The sequence below is a fragment of the Tursiops truncatus genome, chromosome 11, assembly GCF_011762595.2.
Source record: "Tursiops truncatus isolate mTurTru1 chromosome 11, mTurTru1.mat.Y, whole genome shotgun sequence".
In the NCBI taxonomy this organism is placed as follows: domain Eukaryota; kingdom Metazoa; phylum Chordata; class Mammalia; order Artiodactyla; family Delphinidae; genus Tursiops; species Tursiops truncatus.
In genome coordinates, this window is record NC_047044.1 from 94,182,209 (window position 1) to 94,206,486 (window position 24,278).

The following is a 24,278-nucleotide window of genomic DNA, read 5'->3' on the forward strand; positions in this document are numbered from 1 at the left end:
GCGTGCGCACATGCAGTGGTTCTGCATTTTTTTGCTCACTGAATTTATTTTCCAACTATTCTCCTTTAACATTTAGCAAGTCTTTTGGCATTTTCATTGTGTTGTGCCTGTGTTAAGAAGAAAGGGATTTTATCCACAGTTATGCCAGTGCTTTGAAGGAAAGCCACACTCTCTTGAGATCATCATGGTGGACCAGTAGTAATCATAGTTAGAGACCGTCAAGTAGAGTATATTATTCAGGAATGGTACGTTGGACCCCTTGGTCTGAAAAGTAATTATGCTACACACATGAATTCTTGTTAGAAGAGGAACTTATAACTACTACCATTGAAGAACACTTTTACAATCTTATTAATTCTCACTAGAATCCTCTGAGCTAAGTGGTCATGATGATCTCAGTTGTAAAAATTAGAAAACCAAGGCTTTACAAGGTTGAGATAAGTCCATTCTGCATCTCCATCTCTGATGCCTGTGTTCTTTCAACTATACCACAGTTTGATGAAGATGATATATTAACTTTGTTCCCGAAAGTTCCAACTTGGCTGTTTCCCAGATAGGAAAGATAACGCCTCCAGCAAGCAATAAGAAAGGACTTGCTAAACTTCAGAGCTTCACCTTGACTTTCGGCCAAGAGAGCCCTCTTTGAAGCCATAAATCTTGACTTACTGATTCTACCTTATCTTTAATTCTGATCACTAGTTAAGAAGAAGATTTTAAAGAAGAGTTTCTCTTCTGTCTTTTCTGTCACCCTCAGCCAGTTTTCTTTTGATGTCTCTGCTTTCAACTTTTTCTGGCTTCCAGAATTTCTTCCTTTTCATTTTTTATTATAAAATAATGAAGGCTTAATTCAGACTATCTGAAAAATAAAAAATGGGGGAAAAAAATCAATCTTACTGTCACCATTGTTGCTGTAACATTCTGATATATTTCTCTTTTGGGTTCCCCTGCATGGGTGTTTCCCCTAACCAGTACTGGTGTGGTCTTCGCTTATATATGCATATTTTAAAAATCTGCTTTTATCATCTAATGTGCTACCAATTAAAATTCCCCATTTATTAAAAATTTTCATGAACATAAAGTTAATGTATTTACAGTATTCCACTCTATAGCTATATAAAAATTTAATATCCCACCTTGTATTACTTAGGGTTCTCCAGAGAAATAGAATCAGCAAGAAGTATGTGTGTGTGTGTGTGTGTGTGTGTGTGTGTGTGTGTGTATTTATCTCACTATCTATCAGTCATCAATCTATCTACCTATCCAATCTATCAAGATATACGAAATCCATGGATACTTGGCAAGTTCAAAATCTTCAGGGTAGGTGAAGACCCAGGGAAGAGTTGCCATTTGAATCCAAAGGTAGTCTGCTGGCAGAATTCCCTCTTCTTCTGGGCAGGTCAGTCATTTTCTATTAAGACTTTCAGCTGATTTGATGAAGCCCACCCACATTATGGACGGTAATCTGTTTTATTCAAAGTTCACTGAGTTAAATGTTAATCTCATTTAAAAAATTCCTTCACAGAAACATTTAGAATAATGTTTGACCAAATATCTTGGTAGCATGGCCTAGCCAAGTTGACACAGAAATTAACCGTTACACTCTTTTTGATGACAATTTGTTTATATTTTTATCTTTTTTTATTGTAGAAAATTTCAAATCTATACAAAAACAGAAAAAAGTAGGTAGGATGGGAAGATGGCTACTGATGTATTAATCACCCAAATTCAACACTTTTAAACACATGGTCAATCTTGTTTTTTTACATCTCCACCCACTCTCCTTCAAGTCCTGGGATTATTTTGAAGTAAATGTATATTTTTGCTTTCAAGAGAAATAGATGACAGTACAATAAAAATGTTTGTCTGTGTTCAGAAACATCTTCCATTTAAAAAAGATCTTCTGGGACTTCCCTGGTGGTGCAGTGGTTAAGAATCCGCCTGCCAATGCAGGAGACATGGGTTCGAGCCCTGGTCCAGAAAGATCCCACATGCCGCGGAGCAACTAAGTCTGTGTGCCACAACTACCGAGCCCATGCTCTAGAGCCCACGTGCCACAACTACTGAAGCCCGCATGCCTAGAGCCCGTGCTCTGCAACAAGAGAAGCCACTGCAATGAGAAGCCCGCACACGGCAACGAACAGTAGCCCCTGCTCACCCAACTAGAGAAAGTCCACATGCAGCAACGGAGACCCAAAAATAAATAAATATTTAAAAATAAAAAATAAAAATAAAAAAGATCTTCTTATAATTGACTCCTAGGAGAGAAATTATTGGGTCAAAATTATAAATGTCATTAAGGCTCTTCATTTACGTATTGCCAAATTTGTTTCCGTAAATGTTGAAATTTTGATAACCTGTCAAAAAAAAAAGAGACTTTTTTTTTTTTTAAACCCTCTTGCACTGTTAGTGGGAATGTAAATTGGTGCAGCCACTATGGAGAACAGTATGGAGGTTCCTTAAAACACTAAAAAAGAGTGAGCTTTTTAATAAGGCTCTTCAGTGCATCAAAGTTCTTTCTTTCATTTTTTTCTTAAGCGGATAAGCAAAAAAAAATTGCGTCTTGTTTTTATTTTAATGTGTATTATTTAATTACTAGTTAAATTGAATATCTTTAATCTTACTCCCCCGTGGTTCTCTATTTGTTAAACATTTTGGTTTGATGAATTTGTTTTCTTCAGTTTTTCATTTTCCATGGCCATTTATTTATTGGCATCTTAATAATTTTCTTATTTATTGCTGTAAAATTTCTATGCTTTTATTTGTTCATTGGTTGATCCCTTTTTTTTTCTATTGGAAAGAATCTTTTCTTTAAAATTTAGCAAGTCCTTGCCAATCCAATATAACTTATACTGTTATTTTTTACTCTTCTTAAAACATACAGTCATTTTTCCAACTAAAATTTATTTTTACATAGGGATGAAGCGAGGATCTGAAGTATTTTTGCCAAATGAGTAACCCGTAATATGCATATTATGCGTAATTCGTATAATGCGTAATCGATCTCAGCACTTCTCAATATCAGGTAGAGTTTAGTATCTCCTGGGAAACATGGAGACACTCTTCCTTTTTTCAGTGCTGATAGGTGAAAGCATCATCTATTGGATTCATAATCATCATAATCTCTTCCAGGGTTGGGGGGTGGTGAGCGCCAGCACTATAGTACTAGTATTTTCTTAGAAGCTCAAAAAATTCTAATGTACAGACCAAGTTTGAGAATCTGCTTGTTTTTTTCATGCTGACTTCTTTATACTAAATTTCTAAATATATGTTTTATTTATAGGATATTTACATGTTCTATTAATCTTTGTCTCTATTTTTCAGTGTCATTGTGTGTGAGTGTGTCTGGGTAGGTGTGTGTGTGTGTGTATGTGTGTGTTAGGCTTTGTCATATATTCAGGCTTAGAACATGCCTCTCGGGCTCAAAGTTTGATTTGTTTTGTTTTTAGAATAAAAGATTACCTCATGCTGGGATGTTGCTTGTTCCCTCCCTCATCTTGCTGGAGCCCTAAGTTTCCAAACAAACCACCTATAAGAGATCTCCCTGGGGGCTTCCCTGGTGGCGCAGTGGTTGAGAGTCCGCCTGCTGATTCAGGGGACGCAGGTTCGTGCCCCGGTCCGGGAAGATCCCACTTGCCGCGGAGCGGCTGGGCCCGTGAGCCATGGCCGCTAAGCCTGCAGGTCCGGAGCCTGTGCTCCGCAACGGGAGAGGCCACAACAGTGAGAGGCCACAACAGTGAGAGGCCCGCGTACCGCAAAAAAAAAAAAAAGAGCTCTCCCTGAACTCCTTATCTTAATCTTCTCATTCTTAGCTAAACATCTTAGAAAAGCTACCTAAACACATTTTCTCCACATCCTCACTTTCTATTTATTCCCTGAACCACACCACTCTCTGGCTCTGCTGCTGCCCTGACACTACCCTTTCTATGGCCAAGAGTGATCTCCATGTTGCCTTTATCCATTGGTGACTTTTTTCTCGTAATTTTCATCAGCTTTACGACCAATTGTCTGAGCAAGAGATGTGAGATTAACTAGGTTGCAGAGGTAGACGGTAGGTAAAGATGGACAGTTCGGTTATAGAGTCAAATGCAGGCAAGAATAAGCAACTTGGGTTTTTGGTGGCGTGAACAGAGCACAGGGGCAAGAGGTCCTGGGGTGTGTGGATAGACATGAAATAGAGCAGGGATGGGGTGATGGCTGTGATTCAGGCTCTAGGCCAGCAGGGGTGTTTACCTGGGGGGAGATGTCTTCCCATTTGTAGCAGAACCTCAGTAACCAGAGTATAGAGCAAAGTTCTAATCTCATGAAGGAGGATTGATTTAGGCAGAGAGGACAGTAAGATCCTATCCACCCATGAGGATGGATTCAGGATGGGACCCCAGATTTGAGAGTGCTTGGATCCATAGCACGGGTAACCAGACATGTCTTGTGAAAATGGATCGAGGTTTTGTCCTCTCAAACTGGGGAGGATGGTGAGAGGAAGGGGAGAGGGGAACTGAGACTACTGATCACTGTTGATCTCCTTACTGCCTCTGTCAAGATGGGTTCAGGACCTGGGTGAAGACTGAGCCAGCAGATAGGTGGTATCAATGGAACCAGCTAGAAGGAGTTGAGGAATTTAGAGACAGAGGTTAATTAACTAATTAATTATATCACTATTTATTACAGCATTCTACCTGTTTTTGTACCTTTGTTCACAGCATTATGCTCTTTGATCCACCACGTCTAAATCTCCCTTCCTCGACATGATTGTTTTTTCTTTTTTAAAAAATATATTTATTTATTTATTTTATTTATTTTTGTCTGTGTTGGGTCTTTGTTGCTGCACACTGGCTTTCTCTGGTTGCGGTGAGTGGGGGCTACTCTTCTGTCCGGTGTGTGGGCTTTCTCTGGTTGTGGTGCGCGGGCTTCCCACTGCAATAGCTTCTCTTGTTGTGGAGCACAGGCTCTAGGCGTGCAGGCTTCGGTAGTTGTGGCTTGCGGGCTCTAGAGAGTAGGCTCAGTAGTTGTTGCGCATGGGCTTAGTTGCTCCGCAGCATGTGGGATCTTCCCAGACCAGGGCTCAAACCTGTGTCCCCTGCATTGGCAGGTGGATTCGTAACCACTGTGCCACCAGGGAAGCCCGACATGATTGCTAAATTCAGACACCTCCTGGCAGGTGTAATACTTAGGCTGTCAAATCACACCTTGTAGGTGTATGCAGATTTTTAAAAAATATTTATTTATTTATTTGGTTGCAGTGGGTCTTAGTTGCGGCAGGTGGGCTCTTTAGTTGTGGCTCACAGGCTCCTTAGTTGTGGCATGGGAACTCTTAGTTGAGGCGTACATGTAGGATCTAGTTCCCTGAGCAGGGATCGAACCCGGGTGCCCTGCATTGGGAGCGTGGAGCCTTATCCACTTCACCACCAGGGAAGTCCCTGTATGCAGATTTTTAAAACCTACATTAATTTGTGATTACTTTAACTCGCTCTTCAAACACAGGACTACATATACTTAGATCCACAAATATTATAAATATTTTGATAATGGTTTTTTTTTGTTTTGTTTTTTTATTTGTAGTTATATATGCTTACCTGATTGGTACAGCTGTGTGACTACCTCCCAACCTGGAAAACAGGTGAAGAAGGGAGACACTAATATACTGTATATGGATTGCCTGTAATGGACCTGGCACGACACCAGGTATTTTACATAAATTATCCCATATAATTTTCAACAGCCTTGGAAGGTAGATATTATTGTCTCCACTTTACAGGTGGAAAAACAGAGGCTCAGAAAGTTAGGATAACTTATACACAGTCATGGTGAATAGTAGAACTGAGATTCAAATAGAAGCCCTACTCCAGAGCTCCTTCTCTTACTATTACCCCAAAGGAAATTACAGGCAGGGGAGGGATAGGAATGAAAACTTGCGAGGTTCTGGGGCTACCATGATGTGGGTAGGAAGATGCAGGTCCAAGGGAGCCTTCAGAATTTGAGAGAGGCGAGGGGGGATTACTGGTTGTGGGGACTTCTTGGCTGGCCTGCCCCTTTTCTGGTGTCATTCATTTCCTGCAGCTCTCTGTAGTTCTTTACTACCCTCAGGAGAGAAGCAGGTGTCTCGGTCCCGAAATTAGGAAGAGAAGGGATGACAAGGTCAAGTGATATGCTCAGTGAATCACCTACCAACCCAGAACTAGAACTTCAAACCTCTGCTCTGTAATCCTAGCACCAGGTCAGCGCTGATGCTACTTCCCCGGACTCCAGACCGCTCAGCTCAGAAGCACGCTGGCCCACTCCTGAGGCGGGGAAACTACTGTTTGCTCCTGACAGTGCAGAATGAGGTGGTGATGTGTTCCCACAGGTGCCTTTTTCATCTTGCCAGGCCTTTGCTATTGTTTACCTGGAATTACCTTCTGTGTATAGAGCCCTTACAAGGGCACACCCCGTGTGACAAAGCACTGAGGTGAACGGCAGCTGAGCTGATTTCCTGATTGTGGAGTCTCCTATCTGTCTCTCTGCCTGCCTGCATCTGGGACTCATTTATCAGAGAACGAGAAAGTGTGCTTGTGTGTGTGTGTGTGTGTGTGTGTGTGTGTTTCCCACAATCTTTTGGAGACTATCTTCCTTCTTTCTTTTTTTTTTAAACTGTGAACTGTTTGTCCTATTAGCATTTCCTGATTGGCAAGCTTATAAACATATTCCACAACCTCTACAAATACACATTTTCTCATTGCATAATTTCTGCATAATTTCTTTCGATGTGGTATAAGGTGTTTGTCCAGTGAACAGAAACATCTTCAGTTTTTCTCTAATAAGAAGATAAAGTAGTTAAATGTAGACATGTTCAGCAATTAATCAGACTGTCTTCTTTCTGCCCTCCTCTCTGCAGAGGGCTGTGTGTTAGAAAAGGCTGGAGGTGTGGCAGGACAACAAAATAGATCTCCTCACTTATAGGGGAAACGGAAACGGTCAAAAGATTTTTAAAGTACCAGAAGCTCCCCCTTAGAAGGAAAAGCCAAGTGGGGTGAATCACAAAGATGGGGACTGGTCCCTGGAAATGCAGTGTGACTGACAACAGTAAAAACAAAGTATTTGAAACAAGCCCCAAGCAGCACATACAGGCATCTTTGGTGTGTCCATCAGGTAGGAGAAAATAAATGGATCAGAGGCAACTCTGTTTTCAGAGCAGGTGGTGATTGTATGTTCTTGGCCTTTCCTTTTTTGTTTGTAATAACCCACAGTGCCCAGCGTGTCACTGATATTCAATCAATGAATAAGGGAGTGGACAGCACTTTGCAGGGAGTTGATGTTGGGAGGCAGCAAAGGAGCTAAAAAGCCATTGGCCTTTCCTTCCTATCAATAATCTTTATTATGGGCTTGGGAAATTGCTGTTGGTTAGTAATCCCAGGAAGAGAAGATAGCCAGCAAGAGAGAATATAATTATATATATATTATTTCCGGACTTTGGAGGTTTGCACGTGGTGGATGCAGGGTTATGGAATCAGGAATGTGATAAGTAAAATGATCTTTATAATAAAAACAAAATGTCTCGAATTTGTATAACACCTCAAAGGGCATAAAATGTGTTCATGTCTGTAGTGATATTTAAAATCTGATGCTGTCTGTGACGTGAGCACCGCACCTCGTGCCTAGGAGTCCTGGGGCTGCGTGTCTTGCATTCCATGTCCTCCCCTACGGAGCAAGCTTTTCAGGAGAAGCCAAGATACAATTTAGGCTTCCTCATCTCTACTGCATATCACGTATATTTCAGGAATTCTCAAAGAGGTAAAAACTCCTGACAGGTAAAAATAAGCAAGAAGAGCTGATAACGCTCTGTCCTGTCGTCAAAAGATTTTGTTTAAACATGGTCAGGACTCCCAGGCAGCATGGCAGGGCCTCTCTTTTTATGGTTCAAAGTGCATTTCAAGCCTTAGGTCTCTAGGAAGGTGGAAGAGGGTGCAGATCAGCCCAGTCACAATCCTTCCATATCTGAGAAGTACGGGAGGACGAGGGGTTCTCTCTGGCTACCTCCTCTCCTCTCCGCCTTATCTGCACCAGGAGATATCCCTGGGCATAAGGTGAGTTATCTGTGCAAGTCTGATTCTCTGGGTTTAAAGAGCAAGCCCTTTCATCTACTTGTCCTCTCACGAGTGCACTGCAGGAGAAAGGTAGAGCCTGAGGCGCTCGGCAGGGCAACTCTAATGATTAGGCCAGTGCTCTGTCTGCTGGGGGTTCTGGCCCTTTCCTGAGCCCCGGGCTCACAGTGGAAGATCGCTAGTGCTGGAAACCAGGCCCTTTTCCCCAAAATGGAAGATAGAAATAGGCTTGGGCTCAGATCCAGGAAAATGAACAGACAAAGAAAATGATCCTGGATTCCATCACCTGGTGAGTACTGGAAACCATTTCTGATTCGACACTCATATTCAGAAAGCATTTTGAAGACAGACATGCAGACGTGCCCCTAGGTGACCTCGAAGAACGCACAGATTCTACTCACCTGTTCTTTCCAGTTTATGGTCTATTTGTTGGTGAAATTTAGTTTCAGCCTTGTGGTTTCCATGATTGTTTTGCATTCTGACATAATTCCTTCTTGACACTATGTGTCTTGTGCATTTGAATGGCAAGGACATACACGTAATGAAGTAGTTTATTATTTATTTATTGGGCTGCATTGGGTTTTCATTGCTGCGCACGGGCTTTCTCTAGTTGCAGCGAGCGGAGGCTACACTTCATTGCGGTGCACGGACTTCTCGTTTCGGTGGCTTCTCTTGTTGAATGGGCTCTAGGCACGCGGGCTTCAGTAGTTGTGGCTCGCGGGCTCAGTAGTTGTGGCTCATGAACTTAGTTGCTCTGCGGCATGTGGGATCTTCCCGGACCAGGGCTCGAACCCGTGTCCCCTGCATTGGCAGGTGGATTCTTAACCACTGCGTCACCAGGGAAGTCCCAATGAAGTAGTTTAAAGAACATTGGGTTTGTAGTTAAAAGACTGAGGTATGGGAAATTACCTGGTGCTCCAGTGGTTAGGACTCTGCGCTTTCACTGCTGAGGGTGCGGGTTCAATCCCTGGTCGGGAAATTAAGATCCCGCAAACTGCACGGCCAAAAGAAAGAAAAAAGTCTGGGGTATGAAACCTTTCTCTGACATTTATTTACTTGCCTTTTGTTTTTTTAAAAACCCTAATTCAGAACTTCATCTCTCTGAGCCTCAGTTTCCTCCTGTGTGTGAAAGTGGCTAGCCTAGCATGATACATGCACACTGTAGCTCGTCAATATATGTTTATTGGATCTGAAAACAGGAAGGACAGCTCGGTTTTCAGAAAGTAATTCTGGAATCCTCTAGATCTGAGCAGTTCTTTTCTATCTTGCTTCCAACTTAACATTGTCACTCCATTAAGTGAAGTTTTTGGCTAGACAGCTCAGGGGTAAGGATGATGGGGGAAGAGAAGGGAAGGCTGAGTGACAGAGCCAGGAGGCAGATGGTCTCTGTTTCGGGGTGCCACCTCCACATATTTTATCTTCCTTACTTTGGGTCTTTGTGTGCTCTGCCCCATGGCCCACAGCTAATAACCCCCTTGACCCAGTGCAGTGCCCAGCTAGGCAGCGGGGCACTTTGTCTGTATGAAGATAATATGGCTGGCAGATCCACTTGTGCAGAGATGCAGGTGGTAAGATTGAGGGTGAGGCAGGCATAACAGATTTAATCACACCTTATGGGAATGGGACCATGTGTCATACAGTCTTTCGAGGAATTTCTCACAACACACAGGCAGACAGAGTACAGGAGAATGCATCTAAATTTTTTTTTTTTTTTTTGGCCTCAACCTGTGGCATGCGCGATCTTAGTTCCCGGACCAGGGATGAAACCCCTGCCCCCTGCAGTGGAAGCTTGGAGTCTTAACCACTGGACCACCAGGGAAGTCCCTGCATCTAATTTTTAAAGTTCTATCTGTAGATGAATTTTGGTAAGAAGAGTTTCTTCTGGACACTCACAAGTAAATCGCTGTTTATGTCCACGACATTATTATGCTAACTGAACAGAAATGTCACTCATCAGAGTTGTGTTATTATTGCAAACAGAACTGTCTTTCTTTGTGTGTAATAAAACAGATGCAAAGATGCAGTGTGCATTGTACTTACATTGTAAATATGTGTAAGAATTTGGAGGGCTACTATGAATACTTAGTTCAATTCCAGTTGTGATCATTCACTTTTTTTTTTTTTTACATCTTTATTGGAGTATAATTGCTTTACAATGGTGTGTTAGTTTCTGCTTTATAATAAAGTGAATCAGCTATACGTATACATATGTCCCCATATCCCCTCCCTCTTGCATCTCCCTCCCACCCTCCCTATCCCACCCCTCTAGGTGGTCACAAAGCACCGAGCTGATCTCCCTGTGCTATGCGGCTGCTTCCCACTAGCTATCTACCTTATGTTTGGTAGTGTATATATGTCCATGCCTCTCTCTCGCTTTGTTACAGCTTACCCTTCCCCCTCCCCATATCCTCAAGTCCATTCTCTAGTAGGTCTGTGTCTTTATTCCTGTCTTATCCCTAGGTTCTTCATGACATTTTTTTCCCTTAAATTCCATATATATGTGTTAGCATACAGTATTTGTCTCTCTCTTTCTGACTTACTTCACTCTGTATGACAGACTTTAGGTCTATCCACCTCATTACAAATAGCTCAATTTCGTTTCTTTTTATGGCTGAGTAATATTCCATTGTATATATATGCCACATCTTCTTTATCCATTCATCCGATGATGAACACTTAGGTTGTTTCCATCTCCGGGCTATTGTAAATAGAGCTGCAATGAACATTTTGGTACATGACTCTTTTTGAATTATGGTTTTCTCAGGGTATATGCCCAGGGGTGGGATTGCTGGGTCATGATCATTCACTTCTATGGTCTCTAGACTGCAGTCTTGAGAAAATTTGGGGTGGATTTCGCTTCTCATTTTATTCTCATTCTCTTCCTGTTTGTATCTCCTTCATACTGCTCTGTGTCCCTCTAGATTCTCGATTTGGGGGGCGGGGGAACTAAATCTTTTTTTTTTTTTCTTTGCAGTACGTGGGCCTCTTACTGCTGCAGTCTCTCCCGCCGCGGAGCACAGGCTCCGGACGCGCAGACGCAGCGGCCATGGCCCACGGGCCCAGCCGCTCCGCGTCATGCGGGATCCTCCCAGACCGGGGCACGAACCCGCGTTGCCTGCATTGGCAGGCAGACTCTCAACCACTGAGCCACCAGGGAAGCCCGGAACTAAATCTTTTAATATGCTAACAGAGTCAGGAGCAAATGAAAAGAGAAAAAATAAGGAAGGATAACCACAAATGAGGCAATAATATTGTTTTAATTAGAGCCCTGCCTGAGAGATTTGGCACCATATGTATGTGTAAACTTTAGGCAAGCTATGTACATATTTTCCACTGTCAAATATAGTTATCAGAATTAACAATTTCACAACCTCACTCGACCCTTGATTCCAATGCCCTGCGTGTAGTAATACATGGCACTAAAGAGAGAACTTGAAATCTGCCAACTCTTTATTCACTGTCTGAATTAGCTTTGTATAAAAATGAAATTAAATGTTTTGTTTAGAAAATAAGTGAGACACAGAGAAAATTAGACCTGCTTAACGACCATAGGGAGGTAGACTTTTCCCACATAACCCACGGGCCACAATTGTTCAGACAGGTGCTGTGAACATCTACCTGAGCCCTAGAGCAGGGGTCTCGGGTGGGAGAGGAGCCTTTAAAAATAATTTGAGAAACAATGGCATGAAAGGATAAGGCATATAGGGTTGTGTTTTACATACTTAAGGACTTTACACTCCAATTAAGAGACGAAGCAGTAGCGAACATATTTTTTTCTTTTAACCCAGTGAGATATAGTTGAAGGGGACAGAGTATTGGTCATTATTGTACAGAAATGTTGGTCAGATACATTCTTCTAATAATCAGATGGGTTAGAATCAAATGCATAAGAACGGCCATCCCAGAAGGTTTTTTCATCTAGCCATGGCTTTTCTTAGCTTGACACAGAATGGGCAGCCAAGTCATGTGGTAATTGAATGTTCGTATTCAACTAATTGCAGAGAGAAAAATGATGTGGAGAGAAATATTGTTCTTACAAGTGATTATAAGAACTTTGTGACCTAAGTGCTTTGGCGGGCTCTGTGTGGTAAGTTTCCTCTGTAGGCGTTCATGGATATAGGGGTATACCTGGCGCGTATTCCCTAAAAATTCTACATTCATTTGGTATATTATAGATGCCTCTAGCCAAAGCGTAATCTTCGGAAAGGGCTTATTATACAAACATCTGGAAAGCAATTTATTGAGTGGGCCTCGCCACATTATAGGTTTATTTCCTTGCTTCAGCATCCAGTTTCGTTGGGCCGCTACGTGTTGTTAAGCCCAGTCTCTATAAACTGTCTAAGCACAATTACAACTCGTGGTGAGAACCTTGCTCAGGAAGTGCAATAGAAGGTCACGTTGTATCCCAAGGTGGGTGCTCTGTAGTAAGTGTGATACCCAGGTGAAAGGGTATAGGCATGGACTTGGGGCCTTGGCCACAGGTACGTTTGGCCATGTGCTGTCATCGTGGGTGGCCACCTGAGCAGCTCTACGCGGGGACACGTGCACAGGGCTTTACGTTTCGTGCTCAAGTGTGCGTCAGCACATGTGTAGTTTGGTTTCTGGGCGGAGCTCGCGAGTTGGAGCCGGCTGCTGCCTGACCCTTTTCTCCTCTTGTACTGCGGTAAGAGAGATTATGCTCCCAGAACCGACTCCCCAGAGAGCCAAACTCGTTTAACTGGCTGCTCCCTGAACGAAAATAATTACATCTGATAAGGCACCGAAAAGGAAGTAAGAGGAAAGGAAAATAAGAATCAGAATGACATTTGCAAATTATGTTTGAATTCTCCCGGCTGAGCTAATGTTTTATTTTTAGGACCTTCTTCGCTCCGCCCTCTCAAGGCTCTCCGTTTCTTGCCCTTTTATGAGTGTTTTCCCTTTTGTGCAGTCTTGTGGAATTGTGGGAACTTTCACCTTGCCTTTTTGGCTTGCAAACTCGATGAGATGGACTTTACTATCTTACCATTCATTGCCTTCATAGATCCCTCCCTATGTGCAAGCCCACAGATAAGAATTTCACTTTCTCTCTGTGATGTTCCTTCTCCTGGCTACTCCTCTGTTTACTTAGATTTCTGTCAACCAGCCACACACCTGTATCTCTTCTGAGCTGTAAGGGGATTGTTTAACTCTCATCCCCTCAGACAAACTCATGCAACTCCAGGAATAGTGAAAAGAAGACAGCTGGCTGGGAGGTTTCTTTACATATGTGTTTCCGGCACTGAGACACTCTGCCTCAATAAGGTATTAGTGGTTATTAGTATTAATAATAAAACACAACATGTAATGTAACAGACGGGACCATAATATGGCTAATGTCACATGTGTACAATATAGTATAATATCATATAAGCTACAATTATGCTTTTCTAAAATTTACCTTGTTATTAAATCACTACAGAACTAGATCACATATTCAGTTACCTAGGCAGTGGAAAATCACCATATTTGTTTCAGATCAATCAGAATTAAAGAAGTTGGCTTTGCTGGCCATGGAATCAAGTTAACCAAGGGCAAAATAAAGTTTTTATATATATGGAAGTGTGGTGACCACCAGTTCTCTTCAGAAAGAAAGAATTGGGTTTTTGGAAATATATGATGATTATATAGAATTCTATAGAAATATAAGCTGATTATATAGAATTCTATAGAAATATATGCTGATGATATAGAATATAATCATGTAAAGAATCTCTGGTCAGGTAAGCAAGAAACTCACAACTATAGTTTACTTGGAGGAGAATTGGGAACTGTACAGATGGAGAAGGATGGGGTGGGGAAAAGATTTTCATGGTATACCATTTTATATTTTTATTTTTGGAGTATATGAACATATTTCTTTTTTGTTAAAATAAAAAGAGAGGAAGAGAAGATGGCTTAGTCCTGACGCTTGCTTTCATCCACATATTGGTAAGAATGAGTGTCTGTGTCTATCTGTATATGATGGGCAGGGAAAGCTCTGAGAGTTGCAGAATTAAATAGTTTTATTGATAACTGCTATCTGCTCACTGGTAGCGAGAATGCGGGAGAGGGATGTTTCAGAGAAGGAAAGCAAATGCATAACTCTTCTCTCTTGAAATCTGCCAACTATGGATTCATTGTCTGAATTAGTTTTGTATAAAAATGAAATTAAGTGTTTTGTTTAAAAATTAGGGGATACACAGAAAAAGAAAATTAGACCTTCTTAAGGACTGTAAGAGAGATAGATCTTGGGCTTCCCTGGTGGCGCAGTGGTTGAGAGTCCGCCTGCCAATGCAGGGGGCACGGGTTCATGCCCCGGTCCGGGAGGATCCCACATGCCGCGGAGCGGCTGGGCCCGTGAGCCATGGCCGCTGAGCCTGTGCGTCCGGAGCCTGTGCTCCGCAACGGGAGAGGCCACAACAGTGAGAGGCCCGCGTACCGCAAAAAAAAAAAAAACAAAAAACGTTCTTCCAGTTTGAATGTCAGATAGCTGGATAGAGATGAATTTGTGGCTTGGAGCGTTCCAGGCACCTGTGTACTTAATAACTAGTTATTTGGAGAAGTGTTTTAAAATTCTCTGTGTGCTCCATTTTATTTTAGTTTTTCAGAACAACTCAATCCTTGGGGATTATTCTCTAGTGCTCTTTGCATCCTCTGGGGGTCAAGCGCTGAACTGGACTGCTGTGTGGCAATGGGAGATGAGAGGCGCATGACGCGGATGCTGTTGGAATGCAGTCTCAGTGACAAGTTGTGTAGTAAGTACAGATGATATAGAGATCTGCCCTCTGAGTTTAGGATGATGGAGATTAAGATCTGAATAGATTCTGGAAGGAAGATCATTTGATTTCTAATAGAAATGAAGCAATGGTGAGAACTGAATTGGCACTAGTGGCTTTGGGCGGAGGGGGGAGAGTGGCAATCATAGATCCAGATGTGCTGCATCCTCCAACTCAGCAGGAAAAGTGAGAGACGAGGCGCACAGCATACTTCATGGGCTAAGAGACAGGGACACTGGGATTTCAGAGCAGGGAGTCGATCCCGATTGTGGTAGAGGGATCAGCAGGAAGAGATGATCGTGTGGGGTGAGCTGAAGACTGATGGGTAGGGGAAGTCAGGTTAGGCTGCTTCTTCAATCTCTTCTCTACTTCCTTGATTTCCTACCTAGTTGTCCAGGAGCAGCAGTATGAAATCATCATCATCCCAACCCTTCTGGTTGGGATCTTCCTCATTCTCCTTGGGGTCATCCTGTGGCTTTTCATCAGAGAACAAAGAGAGCAACAGCAGTCTCCTGGACTACGAGGTAAAGTTCAAACCGGGGCTGGGCAGTGGCTCGGGGAAGATGGAGATTGTAGAAAATGAGGCACAAGCCTCAATGAGCCCAAGTCTAGAGGACCCTGCAATGAGATAGTGGGTATGGGTCCCCTCCTGTGTAGTTGAGAGGGAGGTGAGCTCTTCTCAAGGAAATGTAATGTATGCTTGTTAGCTGAAAGAAGAGTAGGCAAGAGAGGCCTCCTGTAACCTGTTTCTGTCTTCTTCGTCCTATGGCACTATCAAATCTTTGGCCATGTGATTGTCTAAGGACTGGGGAGCAAGGCTTGGGTAAAGCCCAGAGCTTTGTAACCAGCTTGGAAGGATGACATTTTACTCTACAATGCATTACAGCCCTACCCTGTGCTTCTGGAATTTAGGATGTAAAGGAGTAGCCTTCATAATAGTCCTTGAAGCATTAGGTAGGAGGTGATAATGTGCTATTCTGGGGTACCACTGAGCATATAATGGAAGAGAATCAGCTCATACAGGAAACTCAGAGAAAAAAGAAGGAAAAAAATATCCTGACAGTAAATGAAACTCTACAGTGGCTGACCCCTAATCCTTCTCTAAACTGTATCCCAAGTCTCTTATAATTCACTCTTACAAAAAACTTCTCAAAGAACTTGTCTAAACTCACTCTCACTACTTCTACTTGTCATGTTCTCTTCTGAACAAACTAAAACAAGGCTTCCCCCACCCCTCCCCGCAATCCACCAAAAGAACTCTTTCCAAGATCACCAGTGTCAACTCTGTTGGGTCTTCATCCTACTTGACCTGTCAAAAGCATTTGACACTATTTTGCACTTCCTCCTTCTTGAAAAACTTTTTTCTTTCCTTTTAAATCTACAGTCACTTCGTAACTGATCTCATTTTCAGTCTTATGGATTCAATTATTTTCTCAATTCTGACTATAGTCCCCTTGAACTCAGATTTTTATACTAAACCACCTACTTTGCAGTTTGGACCTAGTACACATCTAATACGTAATGTGTGTAAAACAAAGGTCCTGAAATTCCCTCACAATGTCCTCTCCCAACAGCCCTCCCTATCTTAGTAAATGGCAAGCCCAGCTCCCTATATGTTCAGTCTAAAATCTTGAAGATGTCCTTGACCCCTCTTTCTGTCACACTCCGTCTCTAGTCCATTAGCAAATCCTGTTAACTATGTCTTCAAAATAGACTCAAGCCACCCTCACCTCTCATAGATAATTGTAATACACTCTTAAGTGGTTTCCCCGCTTCTGCCTCTATCCTTTTATGCTCTATTGTCCCAGAGCAGCAGAATGATTCTTTTAAGGCATAAGTCAGTCCTGTCAATTCTCTGCATGAAACCCCCAGTTGCTTCTCAACTTAGAATGCAAAAAGACAAAATTCTTTTTTAAAATAATTAATTAATTTTTGGGACTGTGTTGGGTCTTTGTTGCTGCACGCAGGCTTTCTCTAGTTGTGGTGAGCTGGGGCTACTCTTCGTTGCGGTGCGCGGACTTCTCATTGCGGTGGCTTCTCTTGTTGCGGAGCATGGGCTCTAGGCGCACGGGCTTCAGTAGTTGTGGCTTGTGGGCTCTATAGCACAGGCTCAGTAGTTGTGGCGCACAGGGTTAGTTGCTCCGCGGCATATGGGATCTTCTTGGACCAGGGCTCGAACCTGTGTGCCCTGCATGGGCAGGCGGATTCTTAGCCACTGTGCCCCCAGGGAAGTACAAGACAAATTTCTTTTAATGGTCTTACATGATCTGGGCCCTCTCTGGCCTCATCTCCTGTAACCCTCCAGTTTTCCCCTTGGTTCCAGGGGCACTGATTTCATTACTCTTCCTCAAATATGTCAAAAATGCTCCTTCCTCAACCTCTGCACTTCTTCCTGATACCAGTATGGTTTGCTCTCAAATTGCTTCTATTTCTCAAAAGTCATCTTCTCAGAAAGACCTTTCCTGACCTTCAAACATAAAATTGCATAACTGATGCTCCTTCTTCCCCTCTTTTCCTCCATAACGCTCCTTACCTAGTATATTATTATCTGCTTCCTCTCTCCTACCACTAGATGGTAATCTTCATGAGAATCTGGACTTTGCCTCTTCCTATCACCTAGAACAGTGCCTGGCACAGAGGAGGTGATATTTGTTGAATCAATGGATGAATTCATGAATGAATAAAGACTTAATAAAAAGAGTGAATCTCTCTTCTCTAATGGAGAAAAGCTGGTTTAGAAAGGGGGAAAGTACCAAAAGAATTTTTTGACTGAGACTCTTGGAAATATGGAATAATTTGATTTTGGGGACAACTTGAGGGAGGAATAACTTTCGCTCAGAGTTGAGTAGTTATCCATACCTACCCTCCACCTTGGGAAGCTGTTTGATTGACTTCAATGATAGTCTCCACTGGCAGACCACATTTAGGTGTCTGTGGTTTGAATATCTATTCAGTAACTTCCTTAATTGTCTTCATACTATACTCATACTGACCTGTAATCCTGAGGAAGACTGAAATGAAATGTCGTTACCCATTTTCAGAGGTCCATCTCCAGTTGTCTTAGAAGTAATGGGATTATTACGTAAATTCTACAAGGTTTGTATTGATGCTGGTTCATAGGGAAGCATCAGAAGGTATCCTCACATTGGCCAGAGAGAAAATTGCTGAAGGGACTCCTTGATGGTTTTTTTCCAGGTTCTGCTTTCTTGGAGTCCCTAGGCTAGGAAAAAGCTTGTTGGTACCACCTCTTTGTTTTAGGTGTTGCCCACGTGCCTGCATCTAGGGGCCTAAGCTGGGAAGCAGCAAGACCTGAAGGAAGTGTGTTTGTACCACTTAAGGAGACATCGGTGGAAAGCCTTCTACGAACTTCCACACATGCCCTGGCTAAGCTGCAGGTGCCCCGGGAGCACCTCTCTGAAGTTCTGGAGCAAATCCACAATGGTAGTTTTGGGACCATCTACCGAACCAAGATGTATACTGGGGACCCTGATGAGCCCAAGAGTGTTGTCCTCAAGGCTTTAAAAGGTAAAAGGAGAAGTGTTGGACTTCCTTTTCTCTTTTAACTTGTTTTTACTGTGAGCCCTCAACAGTGAATGCTAACAGGCTTTGCAGACATTAAGATGTTAATCAACAGATAGTTGTGGTCACAATTGGGCACAGAATAAGAAGGGAATAGAAAGTAAAAACTCTGAAACAGAAAGGTTCTTCTTTGAGTCTTTCCCTAGCTCAACCTTGCCTATCAAGGCTGTTAAAACTGATTTTTCCATATTAGATATTACTTGAATGAGGATTTTGTGGTGGTTTCTTCATTTTTCTTCACTGTTTTGATATCTTTTCTAGTTACTGCATTTTTCTTCTTTTTGCTGATACTCATTGATATGGACCAGTAATGATGGATACATAAAACAGAACAAGGATAGGATTAGCAAGAATATTAATCCAAAGGTCTAGAAGTGGTAATATGTTAATGTGTGATAATATTTTAATGTGAACAGAACACTTGTCTATTAGGCAGAGGAAAGCCCACCAGTTCTAAAGACCTACGGTTCTATGTTACCTTTGACAAAAGATCAGTGACATTGAAGATCATCTTCTAATTGATTCTCTTTCTTTTTACCTTTTGTCTACACTCACTCCCCTTTGGAGCCTTGAAATTTATCATCTGAGGTTGCTTCCTGACTTGAACCCCCATTTTATTGGTGATACTCTGACTGCTCACTCCCCATGGTTCTTCTGTCCTCCACAGAAACAGCTGGGCTCCAAGAGGTGCAGGAGTTCTTAGGGCAAATCCAGTTCTATCAGTACCTGGGGAAGCACAAGAACCTGGTACAGCTGGAAGGCTGCTGCACAGAAGGGCTGCCGCTCTATATGGTGTTGGAGGATGTGGCCCAGGGGGACCTGCTCAGCTTTCTCTGGACCTGTCGCCGGGTAAGTGGTAGGGTAGAGGTGTTGGGAAGGAAAGGCATGACCTGGCTTATTAGCTGTTCACATGTCAATTAGCCTGACAAATGAGAGAGACATTATAATAGCATAACAGAGTGATTATCACCAACCAATAGAATTTTTAGTGATGATGGAATATCTGCTCTGTCCAATATGGTAGCCACTAATCACATGTGGCTACAGAACCCTTGAAATGAGGCTGATATGATTAAGAAACTGAATTTTCAAATTTATTTAATTTTAAATAATGTATGTTTAAATAGGCATATGTGGGTAATGGCTACCATATTGGGCAGTGCAGATTTAGAGAATGGACTTTGGGCTCCATCTCCTACAAGCTATGTGACTTTGGGCAAATCACCTCTCTGAGTCTGAGTTTTCGGAATCTGTAAAGTGGGAGTAATAATAAATACTTATTAAAATTCAAGGAAATTATGTCTGTAAAAACATAGTGATTGGAACATATTAAGCACTCAAAATGGTAGCTGTTTTAATGATAATTGCATAACAACCTAACTACTGTTAGTAATAATTTTGTTGTTAGTGTCAAGTATATTTTCCATTCTGTAACATCACCCTAGTGTGCCGAGGCTGAGTTAAGGAGAATTTCAGCCTGCAAGTTTGTATATCTCCGATTCATATTTTGAAAAATTTAAATGTTCAGAAATTTCCAGGCTAAAGTGCAAGTCCTATTCCTTCCAATTTCACCACTTCTCTGTCTACTCCTCTTTTTGAAGTGCTCCATGTTTTCCTAGTTAGCTCGTCACTTGCTGCTGAACAAAGTTCAATATTAATCAAGCCTCCTAGGTAGGCTGATCATTGTATTACTAAATGTGTATGAAAAAGAGACCTTGTTGACTTCTTCCACCCAGTGATGCAAATAGGACAATGTGCACATCATGAGATTTTAAACTTTTTAAGAGGTTATCCATCTGTCACTTGGTCTGTGCCCTAACCTCACTTGTTTCTTTTTATTTTTCAGACTGCATGCCTCTCTATTTCAGATTGTTTTCACATGCTTTTCTCATTACACAAGACTTCTCTCCCTTTCCCTTCTTTGTAGGGTCAATGGCCACTCACTCTTCGGATCTCGTCAAGAGCTTTCCTTGCTTCTCCAACTGAATGAGCTCTCTTTCCTCCACCATCATATGATCTCTTTTACATTTCTTTCATGGCACTTATAGATATGTAACCATGTATTTATGTGTGATTATTTTATTTTGATTCACATGTGTTTGCCACAGTATAAGCTCCAGAAGGCATAGACATATTTATTTTGCTCACTTTTGTATTCTGAGGTCCTAAGATGGAATCTGGCACATAGTAGGCATTCAGTCAAGATGTGTTGAGTTAATGTGCTTAATTAATCTCTCTCTCTCTCTGTCTCTCTCTGTCTCTCTCTGTCTCTCTCTGTCTCTCTCTCTCTGTCTCTCTCTCTCTCTCTCTCTCTCTCTCTCTCACACACACACACACACACACACACACACACACACACACACACACACATGTTCTGCCTTAGGAAAATTGCTGCTTTATCCAATGGATAGTCTTATATATACTTGTCTTTCTTACCTGCTATTCTGTTCTTCATTCTGCTATTCACCTACATTCTTTACTGTTTTTCTGGTCCAATAAATCATGGTACTTCTCTGCATATCTGAGAATCTCTCATATCGTCTGTCCTTGAATCTTATAGTCCTTATATTTTTGTGTATTTTCCTTAGCTTTGATAACTGCATTTAAGAATATCTCTGCCCCTAGCTTTTCTTTCAGATCTGTTCATGTCATTTTGATGTACTGCTTTTTTCTCTATCTATTTAGGATGTGATGACCATGGATGGCCTTCCGTATGACCTCACAGAAAAACAAATATATCACATAGGGAAGCAGGTCCTTTTGGCTGTGGTAAGGCTTGGAGAAATGACAACAGATGGCAGTGATTTTTCTTGTTAGCTTGGTATTTAATGTCATATTTCTCAGTTATGCTCTCAAATGGGGTATATATTATAAAGGAAATCAGATGAAAGATAGGGGACGGAAACTCAAGCACCAATAAATTGTTTTCAATTCTTTCATGAAATTATTTAGATAATATAATTCAGGATTGGTAATTCTAGGAAGAAAGTAGTCAGTTTAAAATGTTTTTTTAATATTTATTTATTTGGTTGCATCGGGTCTTAGTTGTGGCGGGGGGCTCCTTAGTTGTAGCTCACTGGCTTCTTAGTTGCGTTACGTGGGCTTCTTTTTTTTTTTTTTTTTTTAAAGAAGATGTTGGGGGTAGGAGTTTATTAATTTATTTTTGCTGTGTTGCGTCTTCATTTCTGTGGGAGGGCTTTCTCTAGTTGTGGCAAGCGGGGGCCACTCTTCATCGTGGTGCGGGGGCCTCTCACTATCGCGGCCTTTCTTGTTGCAGAGCACAGGCTCCAGACGCGCAGGCTCAGTAGTTGTGGCTCACGGGCCTAGTTGCTCCATGGCATGTGGGATCCTCCCAGACCAGGGCTCGAACCCGTGTCCCCTGCATTAGCAGGCAGATTCTCAACCACTGCGCCACCAGGGAAGCCCTGGGCTTCTTCATTGCAGCAGGCGGGCTCCTTAGTTGCAGCTCCTTAGTTGTGGCATGCGAACTCTTAGTTGCAGCATGCATGTGGGATCTAGTTCCCGGACTAGGGATCAAACCCAGGCCCCCTGCATTGGGAGCACAGAGTCTCAACCACTGTGCCACCAGGGAAGTCCCAATTTAGGGTTTTTAGAAGGAACAGGGGGCTTCCCTGGTGGCGCAGTGGTTGGGAATCCGCTTGCCAATGCAAGGGACACAGGTTCGAGGCCTGGGAAGATCCCACATGCCACGGAGCAACTAAGCCCGTGTGCCATAATTACTGAGCCTGTGCTCTAGAGCCCATGAGCCACATCTACTGAGCCTGCATGCCACAACTACTGAAGCCCGTGCGCCTCGAGCCTGCGCTCCCCAACAGGAGACACCACCGCGATGAGAGGCCTGTGCATCACAATGAAGAGTAGCCCCTGCTTGCAGCAACTAGAGAAAGCCCAGGTGCAACAATGAAGACCCAACGCAGCCAAAAAGAAATAAATTTATTATTATTTTTTTTTAAAAAAAGAAGGAACAGGAAGGGTTTTAAAAGGTTTCTCAGTCTTAAGGGTAAAAAACCAGGGCCAAGAGCTGTATGTCCACATACTTCCAGATATATACTAATGTTAACATAACAGATGTAAAAGGGGAAAGGGGAAGCAAGTTGGGAGAAGAAATGGGAATAGAAACTGAATGGGTGAAAGGCTACAGAACCAGAAGGAAGCTTATAATTTATACCTGTAAAACAAGAAATACTAGTTCAGAACATGTTAGGTTGTAGATTTGCTTCGATACTGAATGTGATAGGAGTTACAGATACTTTAAAAAGAACAAGGAACAAGTGGAAAAGGAGGAATAAAAAAGAAGGGGCAGAGGTGAGAGCATTTCTTTATTTTAAACTAACCTAAATAAACAGGGAAGAGAAAGAACTCAAGGTTTAAGAAAAAAAAAAAGTTACCTTTACCAGAATTACTCAGGAAATTTAGGTGACTATTCCTATGAAATTATTTAGATAATTGTGTTTAAAATTAGTTACGGAAAATCAGGGCTCTGTGAAGCTACTATTTTAGTATTTGATATATCTTGCTACCTTGAGGTATGAAATATACAAGAGATATAAAAGGAATCAGAGAAAGCTTAGGAAAAAAGAGGTGATGAAGTGAGAAAAAGTTAGTTGAAGTTCTCATGGAGCGAGGGAGAGAGCACATCATACAAATAAATGTTAACTATGGTGTTTGGATGGTCTAGTTGGTATATTTCCTTGATAAAGTTAGGGTATCAGGGGCTTCCCTGGTGGTGCAGTGGTTGAGAGTCCGCCTGCCGATGCAGGGGACACGGGTTCGTGCCCCGGTCCGGGAAGACCCCACATGCCGCGGAGCAGCTGGGCCCGTGAGCCATGGCTGCTGAGCCTGCGCGTCTGGAGCCTGTGCTCGGCAACAGGAGAGGCCACAGCAGTGAGAGGTCTGCGTACCGCAAAAAAAAAAAAAAAAAAGAAAAGTTAGGGTATCAGGACAAATGAACTATTTAAAAAACAGAAATAGACTCACAGCATTGAAAACAAACTTATGATTACCAGAGGGGAAGGGGAGAGGAGGGATAAGTGAGGAGTTTGGGATTAACAGATACACACCATATATAAAACAGATAAACAACAAGGACCTACTGTATACCACAGGGAACTATATTCAATATCTTGTAATAACCTATAATGGAAAAGAATCTGAAAAAGAATATATATATATGTATATGTGTATATATATATATATACATATATATCTGAATCACTTTGCTGTACATCTGAAACTAACACAACACTGTAAATCAACTATACTTCAATAAAAAGTTAGGGTATCAGGACAGAGCTTACCTTGTATTCTGAACCATAATTGCAGGGGTGCCCCATAGAGATGCAGTGATCACACTGGAGCATTCCTGAGAGCCCAAGGTTACCAGTTATAAGGCAATATCATACTATTTTTTCTAACTTTTAACAACCTCAAGATCAGTACATTCTTCAGTTCTTCTCATTAGAGTATAATATCTTTGTTCTGAGACCTCACCTGAGACAAAAAACCAAAAAACCAAAAAATCCCTGCTAGTCACTGTTTGCTTCACCATCAATGACTGGAAATTACCACCTTCACCTTTTATTTTTTCACACCATTCTTGTTTAGTAATCATAGACCTCAGTCTCTAGCGCTTCAGTCATGTATAGTTTTTCAGCATCTCTGTATGCCTTGAACACCGTGATGTTGGGGGAAATGATTTCAACACATCAGTGTCATTCAGGTGCAGTGGTTCTCAAATGTCTTCTTGGCTGTGCTATAATCATTTTGATACTTCTTAAAAAGATAGGTTATCAGGTCCCTCTTCCTAGATTTTGGTTAAGTAAATCCGGAG

At 42.1% G+C, this 24,278-nt stretch overlaps 1 protein-coding gene across 6 annotated transcripts in view; it reads left to right on the forward strand.

Annotated features, from left to right (window-relative positions):
• Positions 1-24,278, forward strand: part of STYK1 (serine/threonine/tyrosine kinase 1) — a 59,218-nt gene that overhangs the window by 25,734 nt on the left and 9,206 nt on the right. For 2 of the 6 annotated variants that reach the window (XM_019937746.3, XM_019937755.3), the window contains exons 2-6: positions 14,673-14,827; positions 15,238-15,372; positions 18,107-18,373; positions 19,095-19,276; positions 21,113-21,196. In XM_019937746.3, coding sequence (XP_019793305.2) covers positions 14,673-14,827; positions 15,238-15,372; positions 18,107-18,373; positions 19,095-19,276; positions 21,113-21,196 — 823 coding nt within the window. Of the gene's footprint in view, positions 1-5,328; positions 9,941-11,267; positions 14,022-14,672; positions 14,828-15,237; positions 15,373-18,106; positions 18,374-19,094; positions 19,277-21,112; positions 21,197-24,278 lie in introns of those variants that run through there. The other 4 variants (XM_073789040.1, XM_073789039.1, XM_073789041.1 and 1 more) reach the window with 4 other exon arrangements.